The 14,614-nt window shown below is 48.4% G+C and overlaps 1 protein-coding gene across 1 annotated transcript; it reads left to right on the top strand.

Annotated features, from left to right (window-relative positions):
• The first annotated feature begins 11,773 nt into the window (after window positions 1-11,773).
• Window positions 11,774-13,379, top strand: LOC144158737 (transcription initiation factor TFIID subunit 4-like). The gene has a single exon (XM_077689829.1). The coding sequence runs from the start codon at window positions 11,774-11,776 to the stop codon at window positions 13,346-13,348; it is 1,575 nt and encodes a 524-aa protein (XP_077545955.1). The 3' UTR covers window positions 13,349-13,379.
• Window positions 13,380-14,614: the final 1,235 nt, after the last annotated feature.

Below are 14,614 nucleotides of genomic sequence, written 5' to 3'. Positions count from 1 at the left end.
AAATTGTAATGTCGTCTGCGTAAAGTGTATGCTGGACGTTTCCGAGTTTGTCGAGCCTTGGGAGTAGCCCCATCATAGCTATATTGAAAAGTAACGGGGAGAGAACCGCCTTCTGTGGGTGTTCCCTTGTTCTGTAAGTGGATCTTGTCAGTTGCAGAGGACCAAGGGCAGTCATGACTGCCCGCTCCGTGAGAAACGAGTAGACGTAGTTGTAAGTCTTAACACCGCAGTTGTTCGAGCTGAGGTTGTCTAGTATGGTTTGGTGTCTAACGTTATCGACCGCACCTTTGAGATCGAGGGCAAGAATTGCTCTCGTTTGTTTACGCGATGCGCTCAAGATCACCTCTTTCTTAAGCTGATGGAGAACATCCTGTGTGGAAAGATGTGCTCGATATCCGAAGAGGGATTGCGGAAGTAATTAGTGGTCATCAGTGTACGGTTGAAGGCGATCTAGCACTGCATGTTCGAAAAGTTTTCCGATGCATGATGTCAGAGAGATTGGTCTGAGTGTGTCTAAGCCGACTGGTTTATTTGGCATAGGTATCATATTGACATCAGCGTGCTTAAACTCCGCCGAGATTACGCCATTGTCCCATATAGAATTGAAGTACTCCGTGAGCCGCTCCATCGATTCCTCGTCGAGATTACGCAAAATCTTGTTTGTTATTTTGTCCTCCCCGGTGGTGGTGTTTCTGGTTAGGGAGGAAAGAGCCTGCTTCACTTCCTGTAGGGAAATAGGTGCGTCAAGCTGTTCGTTCGGAGCGCCCGTGTACAATCGTTTTTGTGCCGCCGCAACGTTGGTGCTGCCTTTTATCTTTGCGGTCAGGTCCTGAAGCAGTTGAGCTTCAGTTCCAGGATACTGGTGCATGCGTTTCCGGATTGCTTGTGCGCCTTGCTGCTTGTTTGCGGTGGGATCAAGCAGGTGCCTCAGTAGGTACCATGTGCGTGATACACTGAGTGTGCCGTTTAGTTGATCACAAATTTGCAGTCAGTTCTGCGTGGTTAGTGTTGCTGCATATTTTCTGGCTTGTTCTGTGATATGTTCTATGCGTAGCTTGAGCTTTCTATTGTGTTTGTGGCACTTCCATTGTTTCATAAGCCCCTGTCGAGCTTCCCAGATGTGGAGTAGATGCCTGCTGTTGCTTACGGGAAGGCCGACCCGAGCCGAGATCCGTCGCCTCCGACATACGTGTGGTAGCGTGGTATGAAGCGAGTGGCCAGTCGCTGTTGCAGCCGTGAAGAAGTCCAGAAGCCGTAGGCTAACGTAACTGTTTACTTCATAGCGAGAGATGAGCCGAAGCCAAAGAACAATGCCCCGACGGGCGAGGTTACAGAACAGGACTCGAGCAGAGTGACAGCATTGATTCACTGCTCAAACAGGAATGAAACTACAGCGTTTGGGCGGGGTCTATTTATACCCAAAGCGCTAACGGTCAAAACAGCGTTCCCTCTAGATTGTGCACACGTTACAAACGGCACAGACACACACCACACTCTTTCCAGAGTTCGTGAGCGGTCGGTAGTAGCGGCGCACGCTGAGTCCGAGAGAGGGGAGAAGGGGAGGACTCCGCTGCGGATGCGGGGCCTCTGTTTCCTTGGGATGCGTTGAAGCCTGACTCGTCGGTAACCGCCTAAGTTTGAAACGCGCCGAAAGATAGGCGCCAGAGACCAGGATTGTCGAGACGTGAAAGCATGAGTCACCGACACGGGGGGCCTACTGGAAAGGCGCACGTAATGGAGGCTTCGCCGCGCAGCCGAGGAGTGTTGAAACAATGCCCAACGGCGGGCTCAATCGTAACACTGTCTACAGCTGGGACATCTGATGTCAGCGTGAGTTCTTTGGTTTCAGCCTTTATGTCAGCGTGTTATTGCGTCACCCAGTCTTTAAAGTTGCTGATTTTGCCGTGTATTTGTGTCTTCCTGCGGATTCTAAACTTCTCCCAGTCTGTGAGGAGCGCTTTGCCTTGCTTTTGTCGTGTTCTGGCAGCAGCTACAGACGTTGCTATTATGTAGTGGTCGCTTTCTAAAGTTTCTTCCAGGTTGCGCCACGACGACCTTTGAAGACCTTTCACAAGAGAGGTCCAGACACGTATCGCGGGACACGCTGCTGCCTATTCTTGTGGGGAATGTAGGATCAGTGAGCATGGTGAGCTGGAATTGTATGACGTCCCACAGCTTGCTGCCCTTCTTGTTGGACTTCGGGTATCCCAAGCCCTGATTGTTGGCGTTAAAATCTCCCACTATGACTATGTTGTTGTGTTTTGCTAATTTCAAGGTTTCTGCAAATAGATGAACAAAGTTGGTCACCCTGTTCATTGGTGGGCTGTACATTCAGTATAAACGTGCTTTTTTGACGTTTCCTAGGTGGCAATATTTCTACTAAGATGTGATCTTCGGGAATATGGTCGAAGCTGTGCTGCATGACTGTTAAGCGCTTCTGAACTAATATTGCCGTCCTGCTGGACACTTTGGAGTTGGTATGCGTTGCATAACCTGTTTGCCTTGGAGTACTGCCCGTTTCCTGAAGCGCAGTTACACCCGGCGCATTCTCCGCCGTTAGGATGTATTGCCTTAATGAGCCTTGCTTTTGGCGGTATCCCCTGCAATTCCATTGCCATATTGTTAGGTCGTTCTTAGAATCGCTCGCTTTCGGTGTGCTGCTTATTCTTGCACGCCATCTGGGTTTGGAGGAAGGTTTTCTTCGATAAGTTTAGATTTTTTGCGTGTGGCTCCCAGGCTGTCTTCTATGATGTCTTTGATTTTTTTGGTGAGTGAATCCTTAAATGTGCGGAGGTAGGTCCCACTTTCCTGTTTCAGCTCTTCTTTCATTTACATTTTGTGCTGCTTGAGTCGATGTGCAAAGTGCTCTTCTGTATATAACGCAGAGGCTGAGCTGACGGTTGAGGTGTCGTATACGAGGTGTGCGTTCCACCTGTTGTGATGTGAGAGTAGCATCTATCATGTCCGGCCACTGGTCACGGTTTTCCTCCGTTAGTGCTTGACGCAGGTTTCTATTCTCTTCGCGTATCTTGATCGGCGCCGGCTGCCCGATCGGTCGCGTGGGGATCTTGATCTGCTGCCACGGTTGATGGCTTGTTGGGTCGATGTCTGTTTCTTTTGTGATCTTATCGATGATCCCGAATGTGACCCTTATTGAAGTTTTCTGCTGTTGGCATTGACTGTCTGCAGGTCCGTCATATGTCCCTTGGTAGACGGTCGGTGCGGTTTGTTGAAACGTTGTGGGCAGTCATTTAAGATAGCAACGTGTGCGCCGCCGCATAGGTTGCACTTTGGGCAGCATTCGTGATTCTCTCCTACCGTTGCCTGGTCCTTGTGCGCTTGCATTTGAAGGCTGTTTTACGCGCGCGCGGGCTTTTTTCGCACGGTTCGTGCTTATGTGATTTGTCAACGATCATATCGGAGCAGAATTTCATAGCTCTGTTATATTATTGCGGTTTATCCTGCATGCTGGATGCCGGACTTCGACGAAATTTTTGTCAGGGCCAGACAACGCCGGACAACGGTATTGACCACTTATTCGCCATCAGGGGCGGATTTGTGGGTGCGCCCTAGAAAGGGGGGGGGGATTTTTTGCAGGGATTACGATGATATTCCACTAGACGATAATACTAATATTAATATTAATATTAATAACAATATTTTATTATTCAACCGTGTTTTCATACGCTCCCTGGGATTGCCGATAGGCCTTCCTGGCTGCCGCCGAAAAATGGTTAATACTTACTATTATTATAACTATTATGCGCATTATTGCATTGTTACAATGTAATAAATAGGGCTGGGCGTCGATTAAAAATTTCAATTCGATTGGTCGAACAATCTATTAATTAACCAATTAGTCGGACATGCCCATTTAAAAATGGCTTACAAAGGGACCATTTTTAATGGTTGTTTCTATTGTACAAATGTACAAAATGGTTACCGTACTTACCCGATTCTAAAGCGCACTTCTTTTCCGGAAAAATAGGTCGAAAAATCGCATGCGCTTTAGAATCGGATACGAAACCGAAACTGCCGAAACAGCGGAAATTTCGTCCCACCCATCGCCATCGCCATCTCAAAATGGCGCTAAAGCTTGTAGCTACGATTTTTCGGACGCAGGAAGCATAAGCGCCTAGGCTTTTCTATCGGCGTTCACACAAATCGTCAAATCGTTCCACTTGCGCGCTTGATAACAGCAATGGCAGCAGCAGCTCTCACGCGTTCAAAACGAGCGGTCGGCTGACGCGTGCGCCTCTGGAGAAGCTCGCGGAATGGGCGTGCGAGGCGTGGGCCGCGATCCCATCGACCATGGTTGAAGGTTCGTTCATTTGATTGATTGATTGTAGGGTTTAACGCGCCGACGCAACGCAGGCGATGAGGCGCGCCGTAGTGGAGGGCTCCGGATTGATTTTGACCACCTGGGGATCTTTATCGTGCGCCGAAATCTCGTACACACGGGCGTTTTTGCTTTTCGCCTCCATCAGAAAAGCGGCCGCCGCGGCCGGGAATCGAACCCGCGACCTTGTGCTCAGCAGCGCAACGCCTTAGCCACTGAGCCACCGCGGCGGGTCCCGAAGGTTCGTTCAGAAGTGTGGCATCGCGAAAGCGCTTGACGGCACCAAGGACGAGATGTTGTGGTCGGCGGAGATCGTCGAGGAGTGAGATGAGTGAGATTACTTCGAGAAATAAATCGCCTGCTCACAAAGTTCCGTGCGCGTTACAATCGGAGGTGCAAGTTCTTTCGTTTTTTTTTTTGCCAGGAAAATCGGGTGCGCGTTAGAATCGGGGGCGCGTTAGAATCGGGTAATTACGGTAATGGTTGTTTCTATAATGTACAAAAGTACGCAGTAGCAACATTCGGGGACATGAGTTCGAAAACTAAGAGTGAACGCGCGTAGCCACTGCTTCTGTCCGTCAAACGAGCAGGGAAAAATTATATAAGCTACGCTCAATTCACTATAGAACGTATACAACAAATTAGACACATGAATAATCAGACGGCTCTCATACCAAGCGATCATAGTTTGAGACAACCTATCAAATTCATGTAATCTTCATGCGTTGCTGCCGGTTGCTGGACCTGAATTGGGGGTCAGAATTAACACACTTGACGCTTCAAGCAGTTGGCGCTGCGTGGTACCAGAAATGCCTGCACGACAGAGGATGACGATGCACCCGCCTCTTTGTGAATCCCCAAGGCTATATGCCTACGGCTTTTACATAGTTCCTATCATGGAACTCTCTCTGTTTTGTCACTTTCATTTCGGTTCCTGAACAAGCAAGGACATTTTCTCACTTCAGAGAACGAGGGAAATTGTCAAGTCGTCTAAGGGAGAGCCGCCCTCCCCCCCCTTCTAATCAGGTACATTTATAGAAGACGAAAGAATGTTCTGCCGCTACAGTGCTCCTCATACTTGCCTTACGTTCAGGGTTAAATCGCGAAGCTGATATACTGTCTTGGGTTGTGAATATTACTCTCCAAATAAACTGTCCGAATAAACTCGTTTGCAGTCTGCCTGGTGCCCTTTACTTCGCAGGTTGTAATCCACTGATGCTTTTTCTCCGGCATGGTATCTTAACAGCCGCTGTGCTAGTTTTAATAAGTAACATATGACAATTACAGTATTCTTCTAAGCAATGTACTCCAAACCTGCATACCAACCCGAAACATTGAAACTAGCAAAGATGAATTAGTTAAAAGTTGACAGCAATATTAGTAAAATTTTGCTGCGATTAATCTGTTGCACTCAGTGGCGGGTGCCCACAACAGCTGAGTACTCAGGATTTCAGTTCGGAGGGAAGGGGGGACCTGAAAGACCACAAAAGTAAATAAAACAACACAAGTGAAGGAAAATTTGATTGCTTCATTGAGGTGGATGTCAAATTTTTCTTCCCAGAAACTTACTCCGCCTTGGAGTTTCCCCCTAAATCTGGCCAATTAAAATGAAACAAGACAACAGGAAAAGCCAAAGCTAGTGATATATAGGGATGATTCTGTGCTCTGTCTTATTTTCCAATTATTTCATTAATTTCTTTAGAGCAATTGCAAACATACATCGTAGCCGCGTGTGGCTGGTGCGTAGCGTGCGACACAAAAATAATTATCGGAAGTCATTATTCGTTGACGAGAATGGAGTTGTCTTCGCCGGTTGCTTCCTACCACGTCCCCCTTCCCCGTCTTTTGCGTAGGCCCGTAGCCAGGATTGTAGCGAAAAAGAAAAAGAGAAAGGCAACAAGGGCAGCAGCGGCGCATAGCTTGCCCGCGGAGTGGGAGACGCGCGCATCAGCAGAGGGGGCTCGCAGCGCCGGCCCCTCGCAGCGGCCGCAGGCAGGAACCCCTTGCGAAGGCCGTACCAACGCATGCACGCCGCCGCTCTAGCCCGGCCGTCCTACGAGCCGTATGTGTCCTCCCAAAAATAATGCTGGCAATCATGACATACAGTGGCGTGGCAACATACTTCTGTATGCGAGATGAAAAGCGACATTTAAAAACTTGTCTCCAGCTGAAAAAATTGTGAATCGCAGACTTTCTTATTCCTTTATGTGTGTTTTTTAATTCACTAGTCTATTTTGCACGAAGGCGCCATCTGTTGGGATGGTCGATAGGTAGAATCTGGCTTCACGTTGTGGAGGTCGGCAGTTCGATTCTCCCCGGGCCTGTCCTTTTTTATCTTTTTAAGCTGCCGTTGGCGTATTTGGAGGCTGAAATCGAATATTTCGCCAGAAGAAACACCCCTGACTTAGGCAGAATCGTCAAAGGTCCTTCACTGGGTTTGTTTACTGAACGCGGCCGTTGATTCTGGGCATAGAGGCTAACAGGTAGCCACACTGAACGCAAACCAGCGGCGGCAGGCGGCGTGTCTTAAAAACTTTCAAATTAATGTTTAAAAATACATACAATTTAAACTTATGCAAATACTTGCGTTAAAAGGTTTTCAATAAGTGAATAAAAGTTTCAGTAGTTACTGTAGCTGCTAGGTTTGCAGGTCTCGTGACCGGGACACATATTGTAGTGCCAAGTCTCTACTACGAACCGCCACTCTTCCGATTTCAGAAAGTTTGGTGCCAAATAAAATTATTTCCGCCAATTTGTTTATAAGTTGCTTGTGGTTACCCCACTATATAAAATGCTGGCTTTAATATAAGCTAGAGAACATATATACTTGACGAAAATCGGTTGTCTGTCCCTTTAAACAACGCCGTGAGGCGAAAAAGAGGAAAAACGCTACTGTAGCGTACAGCTTCGCTACCTTCGAGTCTTACGCATTAGCGTGAGCTTCCTTCAATTTTTTTTTTTTGAAAGCAAGAGAATTCAATGATTTCTCAGGATAGAAACGTTTGACACAGTTTTCGGGTTTGTGTCTTAATTAAGGCTCGAAATACGGCATCATGTGTTTTCCGTATCTTTTCCATTTATCGCACTCGCGCTATTCCAACGCGCTCCCGATTGTAACGCGCAGGTAAGTTTACTTCACAAAATTCGAAAAAAAAATATCATGACACTGATTCTACCGTGCATGACATGACCGTGCAGAGACATGACACGAGGTACCTAGAAGAAGACATTTTATTTGACGCGCGCAACTGCGGCAGCGCAAATTCCCTGTGCATTACAAATTTGCTCATCCTGCTCCCGCTGGCACGGATTGAAAGTGGAGCGGGGTGCATTGAATGTATTTACGTTTTCAAGTACCTTGACCTCCATAATTTCAGTCGGGGCGGGCCGTTGGTCATTCGCTGCTAATTTATGCATTCCACCTGGGAGTCAAGTTCTCGGAAACGTTCGTGCTCAGGCCGGTGAAGCCTTGCGTGAAAATATGGCTCTTCTTTGTTTACATGAATCGCGTACTCATGTCTCCAGGACGCCCAGTGTGCACAATGCAGCTCTGTCCCTCACGCTGTCGGCTTCTTCGCGCCATTTCGCCACAGGCCATAAGAAACATATGTACAAGATAGCATATAGGCACAGAAAGCTGTACGGGCGTCACGTCGCTGTAGCCACCGACCATCACGCTCTTTGTCGGGTGTCTTCTTTAAAGAACTTAACAGGACGGCAGGGACGCTTGGTACGTCGTTTGTAAGATCACAGTTGTAATGTCGCGTACAAGTCTGGCAAAAAGCACACGGATGCCGGCGCCCTTTCACGCTGCCCATTATCATCGACACAGAATGGCATTCAGGCGTCTTCACAGAGCAACGGCATCCTTAGATATAGCCCCAGTCGACTCTTGCGGGGAATCACCCTCTTATTTGACTTCAAAAAACGGATACCTACTTGCGGAACCTTATTGACGCGTTGAACCCGGTGTGATTCAACACCGCGATAGACTTTCACGGCAGCAACTAAACAAATCTCTCCTTTTTAATGGCACCATTTACTGCTACGACTACCACCCCACCGGCGACAGATGGGTGCCCGCCATTCCCCGTCTTCTTCAGCCCGAAATTGTGGGGACCTTTCATGACGACGCTATAGCGCAGGCCATCTCACCTTCCAAAAGGCATATACGACCGCTTAAAAGTGCTTCTTTTAGCGAAATTAGCTGCGAAATATGGTAGCGAAACACCGCAAGCGACCGACTTTGGGGCGTGTAGGGACACTCCAACCCCTGCCTTGTCCAGCTCCCCTCCGTTTGTAGTCGTTGGCAATGATCTCTATACATGGTGCTCTGCCTGTTACTTCGGCTGGACAACTGTGTATTATCAAGCTGTGGACCGCAGCCGCAACGCCGAAACGGCTCCTGTTCGCTCGAGCTGCGCTATCGAAGTGGCTGAATTCTTTTTGAAAACAATTTTCTCGCACCATGGAACACCCGAAGTTCTCCTTAGTGACCGAAGCTGTGTATACCTCTCTGTCCTGCTTGGGGAAGTTCTTTGCGCATCTGAAACTATTCCCATAAACACGTCCATGGACGTGTTTATGGGAATAGTTTCAGTTCCCATCCTAGTTTCAGTTCCCATCCTGCAGTTCCCATCCTCAAACAAACGGGCTGACCGAACGCTTTCACCGACCCCTCTCCGACATCATTTCTTCTTTCATTCGACAGGTCCGCATAAACTGGGACATCATTGTTCCATTGGTCACCTATGCATGCAATACCGCCGATCAAAGAACCACAGCGTTTTCGCAATTTTTTTTGTCTGTGGTCTTTTATTCTTCACGGCACTAGTACTTCCTACATCCAATATTCCCGATGAGCCCGCTTCTCAGCTGGTTTATATCTATTATATTGCTCGTCTGAGGAAAGTAGCCAACCAAGAAGAACTCAGGAGGAACTATGACTCCACTCATCACATGTCTCTTTCCAAGTTGGTGACCTGCATGGTTGCACTTTCTACTCCTGCCTGCCCCGCTACGTCTGACCTTGCGCCGTTCTAGTGTAGACTTACACGGTAAATTACTGTGTGACGCAAGCATATAGTGCCATCGACCATCGTTGCGGTGGCCTTAGGTGCACGTTTGCAGGCTCAAGCCCGTCCACGCCCGATCTGCGTGTGTTTAGCGCCCGAGTAGGCCGCGTCAGCAGGGGGAGAATATTGTAAATGCTGGATATGGCCAAGAAGACACAAAAATCCGTATCCCCACATTCCCACGATGGTTGTATATCAAGGGCTATGTAATGTAAATGGTATTGAAAAATTGAAAATTTCATTTTAATGCGTAGCATTCTTTGCCGCGGTCCACAGCCAGGACCGTGTAACGCCCTGCATTTCCATAAAAATGAAGACATCGGGGAAGTTCCACCTGTAATCGCTATAGTGCCATAAATGTAAATAAGTGGTCGAACGAAATTTTGAAGAAGTAAAAAATAGAAAAAAAACATTAAAAAAGTTACGGAATATGGGGAACATGTAACGCCCTGCATTTCCACAATAATGAAGATTTCGCGAAAGTTCTAAATGTAATCGTTATAATAACGTAAATGGAGATAATTAGTCGGACGAAATTTTTTAAAACTAAAAAATAAGAAAATATAACGCAATTACGGAAACTGGCGAATCGTGTAACGCCATGCATTTCCACAATAATGCAGATTTCGCACGAGTTCCAAATGTAATCGTTATAATAACGTAAATGGAGTGAATGGGTCGGAAAGAATTTTGAAAAACTAGAAAATAAGAAAATATAAAAAACTTACGGAAAATCGCAAAACGTATAACGCATGGCATTTCCACAATAATGCAGATTTTGCGAATGTTCCACTTCTAATCGTTATAACAGTGTAAATGGAGATAATTAGTCGGACAGGATTTAAAAAAACCAAAAACTTCGCCTGTAAAAAACTCAAACTGAAGACAAGCGGCATAAGAATGCTATGCATTAGTAGAGAATTTTGTGAATTTCTGCAGAATTTTTTTCTATTTTTTATTTCTAGGTTTTTCAAAATTTTTTTCAACCAATTATCCCGATTTACGCTGTTATAATGATTAAAGGTGTTCCTCTTGCCAAATGTACATTTTTCTGGAAATGGAGGTCGTCACACGATCCTGGCTGGGGGAGGGGTAAAGAATTCTACACATTAATTAAAACAAATTGCTTGTCAATTTTCAATCCCTAAGCATGCGGATTTGCTGCATCCGAGGCTCGTCCAATATTACTGCGGCAATTTTTGCGCAGTTCGCAGTAACCTCAAGCTAGCTACCCAGAGAAAAAAAATGTTGGAGAGAAATTTTCCAGCTTGGGCTTGTCCGGCAGTTTTATAAAAATTGGACCCGAAATGCCTGAAAAAAGATCAATCCGCACAAAAAATAAAACACTGGTTTGAGGAGAAATGTTGTACCAATAATTGCTGCCGTTTACCAGTTCTAGGTTTACTGCAGGCTGAGAAAAAAATTGAGATATTTCGAAATTTACCTAGTACACGAAAGGCTGCCTGTTGTTAAAAAGCCTATTGCCTTGAAGGGGCGCTCATGTGCTTTGTGCAGTGTAAGTTCATGGATTCAAGTTCTTTTTAGCCTATTCGTGCTTTCACCCCTTTCGTAATGCCTCCCATGCTGTCGAGTTATAACATGAACATATCGGGTAATGTATTTGTGTAAAAAGGGACTTCGACTACAGGGAATTATAACGCAATATATTGGTCGCCAAAGCTTGCAACATTTTATGCCAAGTGCAGCCAATGCATAAATTTCACATTCATGGCGCATAAATTTGTAATTGCACGGATTCATAAACAACTCATCATTGCAATCATGTAACCCAATTATTTTATCACTAGCGCAGGTAACCATGAATCCACCCAAGAATGCACCAAGCCAGGAATGCAAGCGTCCACCTTCCAGCGGCGAATTCCACCAACCAGCAGCGAATGTTGTCCCGAGCCGGTGGTTAAATCATTTGAGAAACATGGCCGTACGTGCACCCATCACTACGGCCATGAATTCTCCGGCGATTCTACCTGTCCCTTTACCCACCCAGCTACCCCAGCCCAACCAGACGCCCTTAGCTCTCCGAATACCAGAGGAAGGTGCATCTCGGCAACCTGGCGGGACCGTTGTTAGAGGATTGGTAGAAATACCGGCGACGAGGCAGCTGCAGCGGGGGACTATCATGCCTGGGCAAGTCGATGTTCAATATAAAGTTGCAAACATGCCTGACGCTGTGCAAGTTATCGTGCCTGTGGACCAAGTGGGCCAGGAGAAATGCCAACTCCCTTTCCAACCTAATCCACGAGTGGCCCAATTCCCACCACAGCAGTTGCTGCTACAGCAGAATACACATGGACGTGCACCGACGGAGCAAGGGGTGCAGCGGCACACCGCAGTAACCATGGCTCATCCGGGCACCTTAGCCCTATCGCAGTCCCAGGTCATGCCACCGCCGCCACAGATGCCGCCTCCATTTCCACCCGGGAGCAGCCCCGCCAAGATCGCGTGTGCTCCTACCGTTCGACCACGGCAGCAGCTGTCTGTGCAGACATCCAACGGGGCCCCGGCCACCCCCAGCGGCTCGCACATGTCCCCCAATACGGCAAAGCACAAGTGCAAGAACTTCTTCTCTACGCTCATACGCCTGGCCGGCGATTTCCCTTGGCCAACCGCCAGGAACGTCAAGGGCCTCATCCAGGGCCTCATCGACGGCACCATTCCACCTGAAGACTTTGCGAAGCAGCTCGAGAAGGAAGTTAACTCTTCGCCGAAGCCCTGTTTGCTGCCGTTCCTGCGGAAGAGTCTTCCTTCTCTCAGGCATGCATTGCTGAAGAAGGAGCTGTCAGTCGAGGGCGTCCGTCCACCTTCGCACGCGTCCCTCGCTTTGGCGCCTGCGGCGGCGTCCATGGCTCGCAGTCTGCAGGAGGGGGCCGCGGGGAGAGCTCTGCTTCCACGCTGTGCCGCCGCTCAGCTCCAGATGATGCCGCCCCTAGCCGCTGCGCAGCTGCGTGGGCCCTTGAACCTGCAGGAACGATTAGTCCAGCAACAGAGGTTCGCCGCGGCTGTGCGACCAACTCCCGGCGCCCAGGAGGGCCTCAAAAGCTTCACCATACCGAAGCCCGCCGTCTTCTCTTCCTGCCTGACCCCAGCGGGGCCGCCTTTGAACGTGTCGGCATCCCCTGACGCCGTAACCCCAAAGAACACGGTGCCAACCGGAGCAAGTGGAAGCTCTGGCAGCGGGAAGGTTGAGCGAAAGGCGGGTTCGCGCGGGATGAGCGACGACATCGGTGACGTAGCCACCATGCGAAGAATTGATGTTAGTGCAGAAAGCCAGAAGAGCATCTCGTTCAACGTCTGTGAAGAAGCGGAGGCCCGGTCGTGCAAGGACGAGAACTTCCTCTTCACCGTACCGCTGCAGCGGAAGATTGCCGCCATAGCGGTGCGCCACGGCATCAGCGAAGTGCCGGACGACGTCGTTGTGCTCGTCTCCCACGCGACGCAGAAGCGGCTCAAGAAGCTGGTGGCAAAGTTGACCGTGATCGCCGAACACCGCCAGGAGAACATGCGCAACGTGGCACGCTGCGAAGTTACACGGGACGTTCGGCAGCAGCTGCGCTTCCTCGAGGACCTCGACAAGCTCGAGAAGCAGCGACACGACAAAGAAGAGCGCGAGATGATCCTGCAAGCCGCGCGTATCCGCTCACGTGGCGACGATGCCGAGCAGCAGATGATGAAGCAGAGGGCGCGCTACTTGCAGCGGGCCGAGAAGGAAGAGGTGATGCGGCGCGAGAGCAACGTCGCTGCGCTCCTGGCTACCGGGCCACGCAAAAAGCCGGAAGCCGGAACCGTTCATACACCCATCGGGCTAAGGCCGAGGCTGAAACGTGCCAACGCGCGAGACATACTCTTCCTCCTCGAGCAGGAGAAGACCACCTTCAATAGGGACTTAATCTACAAGGCCTACACGAAGCTTTGAGCGGGCTTGCTCTCCTCTATGGCGGCGCAAATGTTTTGCACCGCTGAGCACAGTTTTATAAAAGGGTTTTGATGGATACAGTTCCTGTCATGTTTTTCCTTGCAATAACTTTGCACGTACTGCTGATGTTTTGCAGCTTCATGCTCTTAAGCGTAAAATTTGTCGAATAAAAGGTAAAAAGGAACTGCATGTTCAAACTGAACGACAGACAGCAAATGCCCTCACATTGAGAAATGCAGATATCAATGCGGAAGCTTTTGTTGCTAGCTAACCCATGTCGTGATTCCCAGAAGGTAACAGACTAAATGGCGAACGGCTCAAAGAATAAAAAAATAAGTGCAACAATGCTCGGTCGAATGATGCGATCATTCTCATGGAGAGTCCTATAAACAACGTAAAGCAATTAAACTGAAAAAAAAGGTAAAATTGAATCTGGGAATCAAGCCCTGCGTATAGAGAATGCGAAGCGAGTACGCGCCCTCAACATCACTCCAGCTCGATTACTTTACCTCACTGATGGTGGACTTAATTAAGGCGTGCGTTGTTACCTTCGATTCGGAAAGTGCGTTCCAGACATGTACTGAGGACTGCAACATTCTATTTCCAAGCCAGTGCAGGCTGGGCACTTCCGCTGTGATGCACGAACCTTAAATAAACGGGGTGGCAGGCTCCTCTCCGCACCTAAACCAACCCAAACGATACTAAACCACCCGTATTTACGATAATAACGCGTATAACTTATCCAAGGGAGCATTCATCGAATGAAAAAAAGAAAACTTAAAAAAAAAAGAACGTACCCTGCAACACTCTTTGTGCAGTGCAGGTAAACCTGTGCGACGTTTAGATTACACTGCCAGGAATACCTGAGCCAAATATTGCACGCGCAAGTGAAGCCGTAAGCGCGAAAATCGCAGTGAAAGACGAGAAAAAACCAACCGCGCTCTCTTCAATTCTCCTCATCATGCACCCTTGGCATGGCCTAAACGACGTCATTTTGGTCATGGCTATACTATTGGCTGTCTTTGGTCAACTTCGCGGCTTATTCCTCGCATTTCCTGTGACAATCCGCCGTCGTCGGCGCTGTGTACCAACCTCTCCTATGTCTGAACCTGCACGCATACTTTTGGTGTTTCTTTTGTTTTGATTGCGCGCTGAGTTTTAGTGACGGACTGAATGCTTTCCTTTGAACAAGACCACTCGACAACAAACGTTTATTGCTTCAAAAACGCCCTACCAGCCTAAGCGCTTGCTTGCGAGCAGGAAGCC

This window comes from Haemaphysalis longicornis, unplaced genomic scaffold (assembly GCF_048455015.1).
Source record: "Haemaphysalis longicornis isolate Haplotype H1 unplaced genomic scaffold, Haemaphysalis longicornis Haplotype H1 scaffold_1, whole genome shotgun sequence".
Classification (NCBI taxonomy): Eukaryota; Metazoa; Arthropoda; class Arachnida; order Ixodida; family Ixodidae; genus Haemaphysalis; species Haemaphysalis longicornis.
The sequence above is the reverse complement of the archived record's forward strand: the minus strand, read 5'-3'. Positions and strand labels throughout refer to the sequence as shown.

Bases quoted from the DNA above. Each gene is read 5' to 3' on its own strand.
- LOC144158737 (XM_077689829.1), top strand. From the start codon at position 11,774: ATGGCTCATCCGGGCACCTTAGCCCTATCGCAGTCCCAGGTCATGCCA.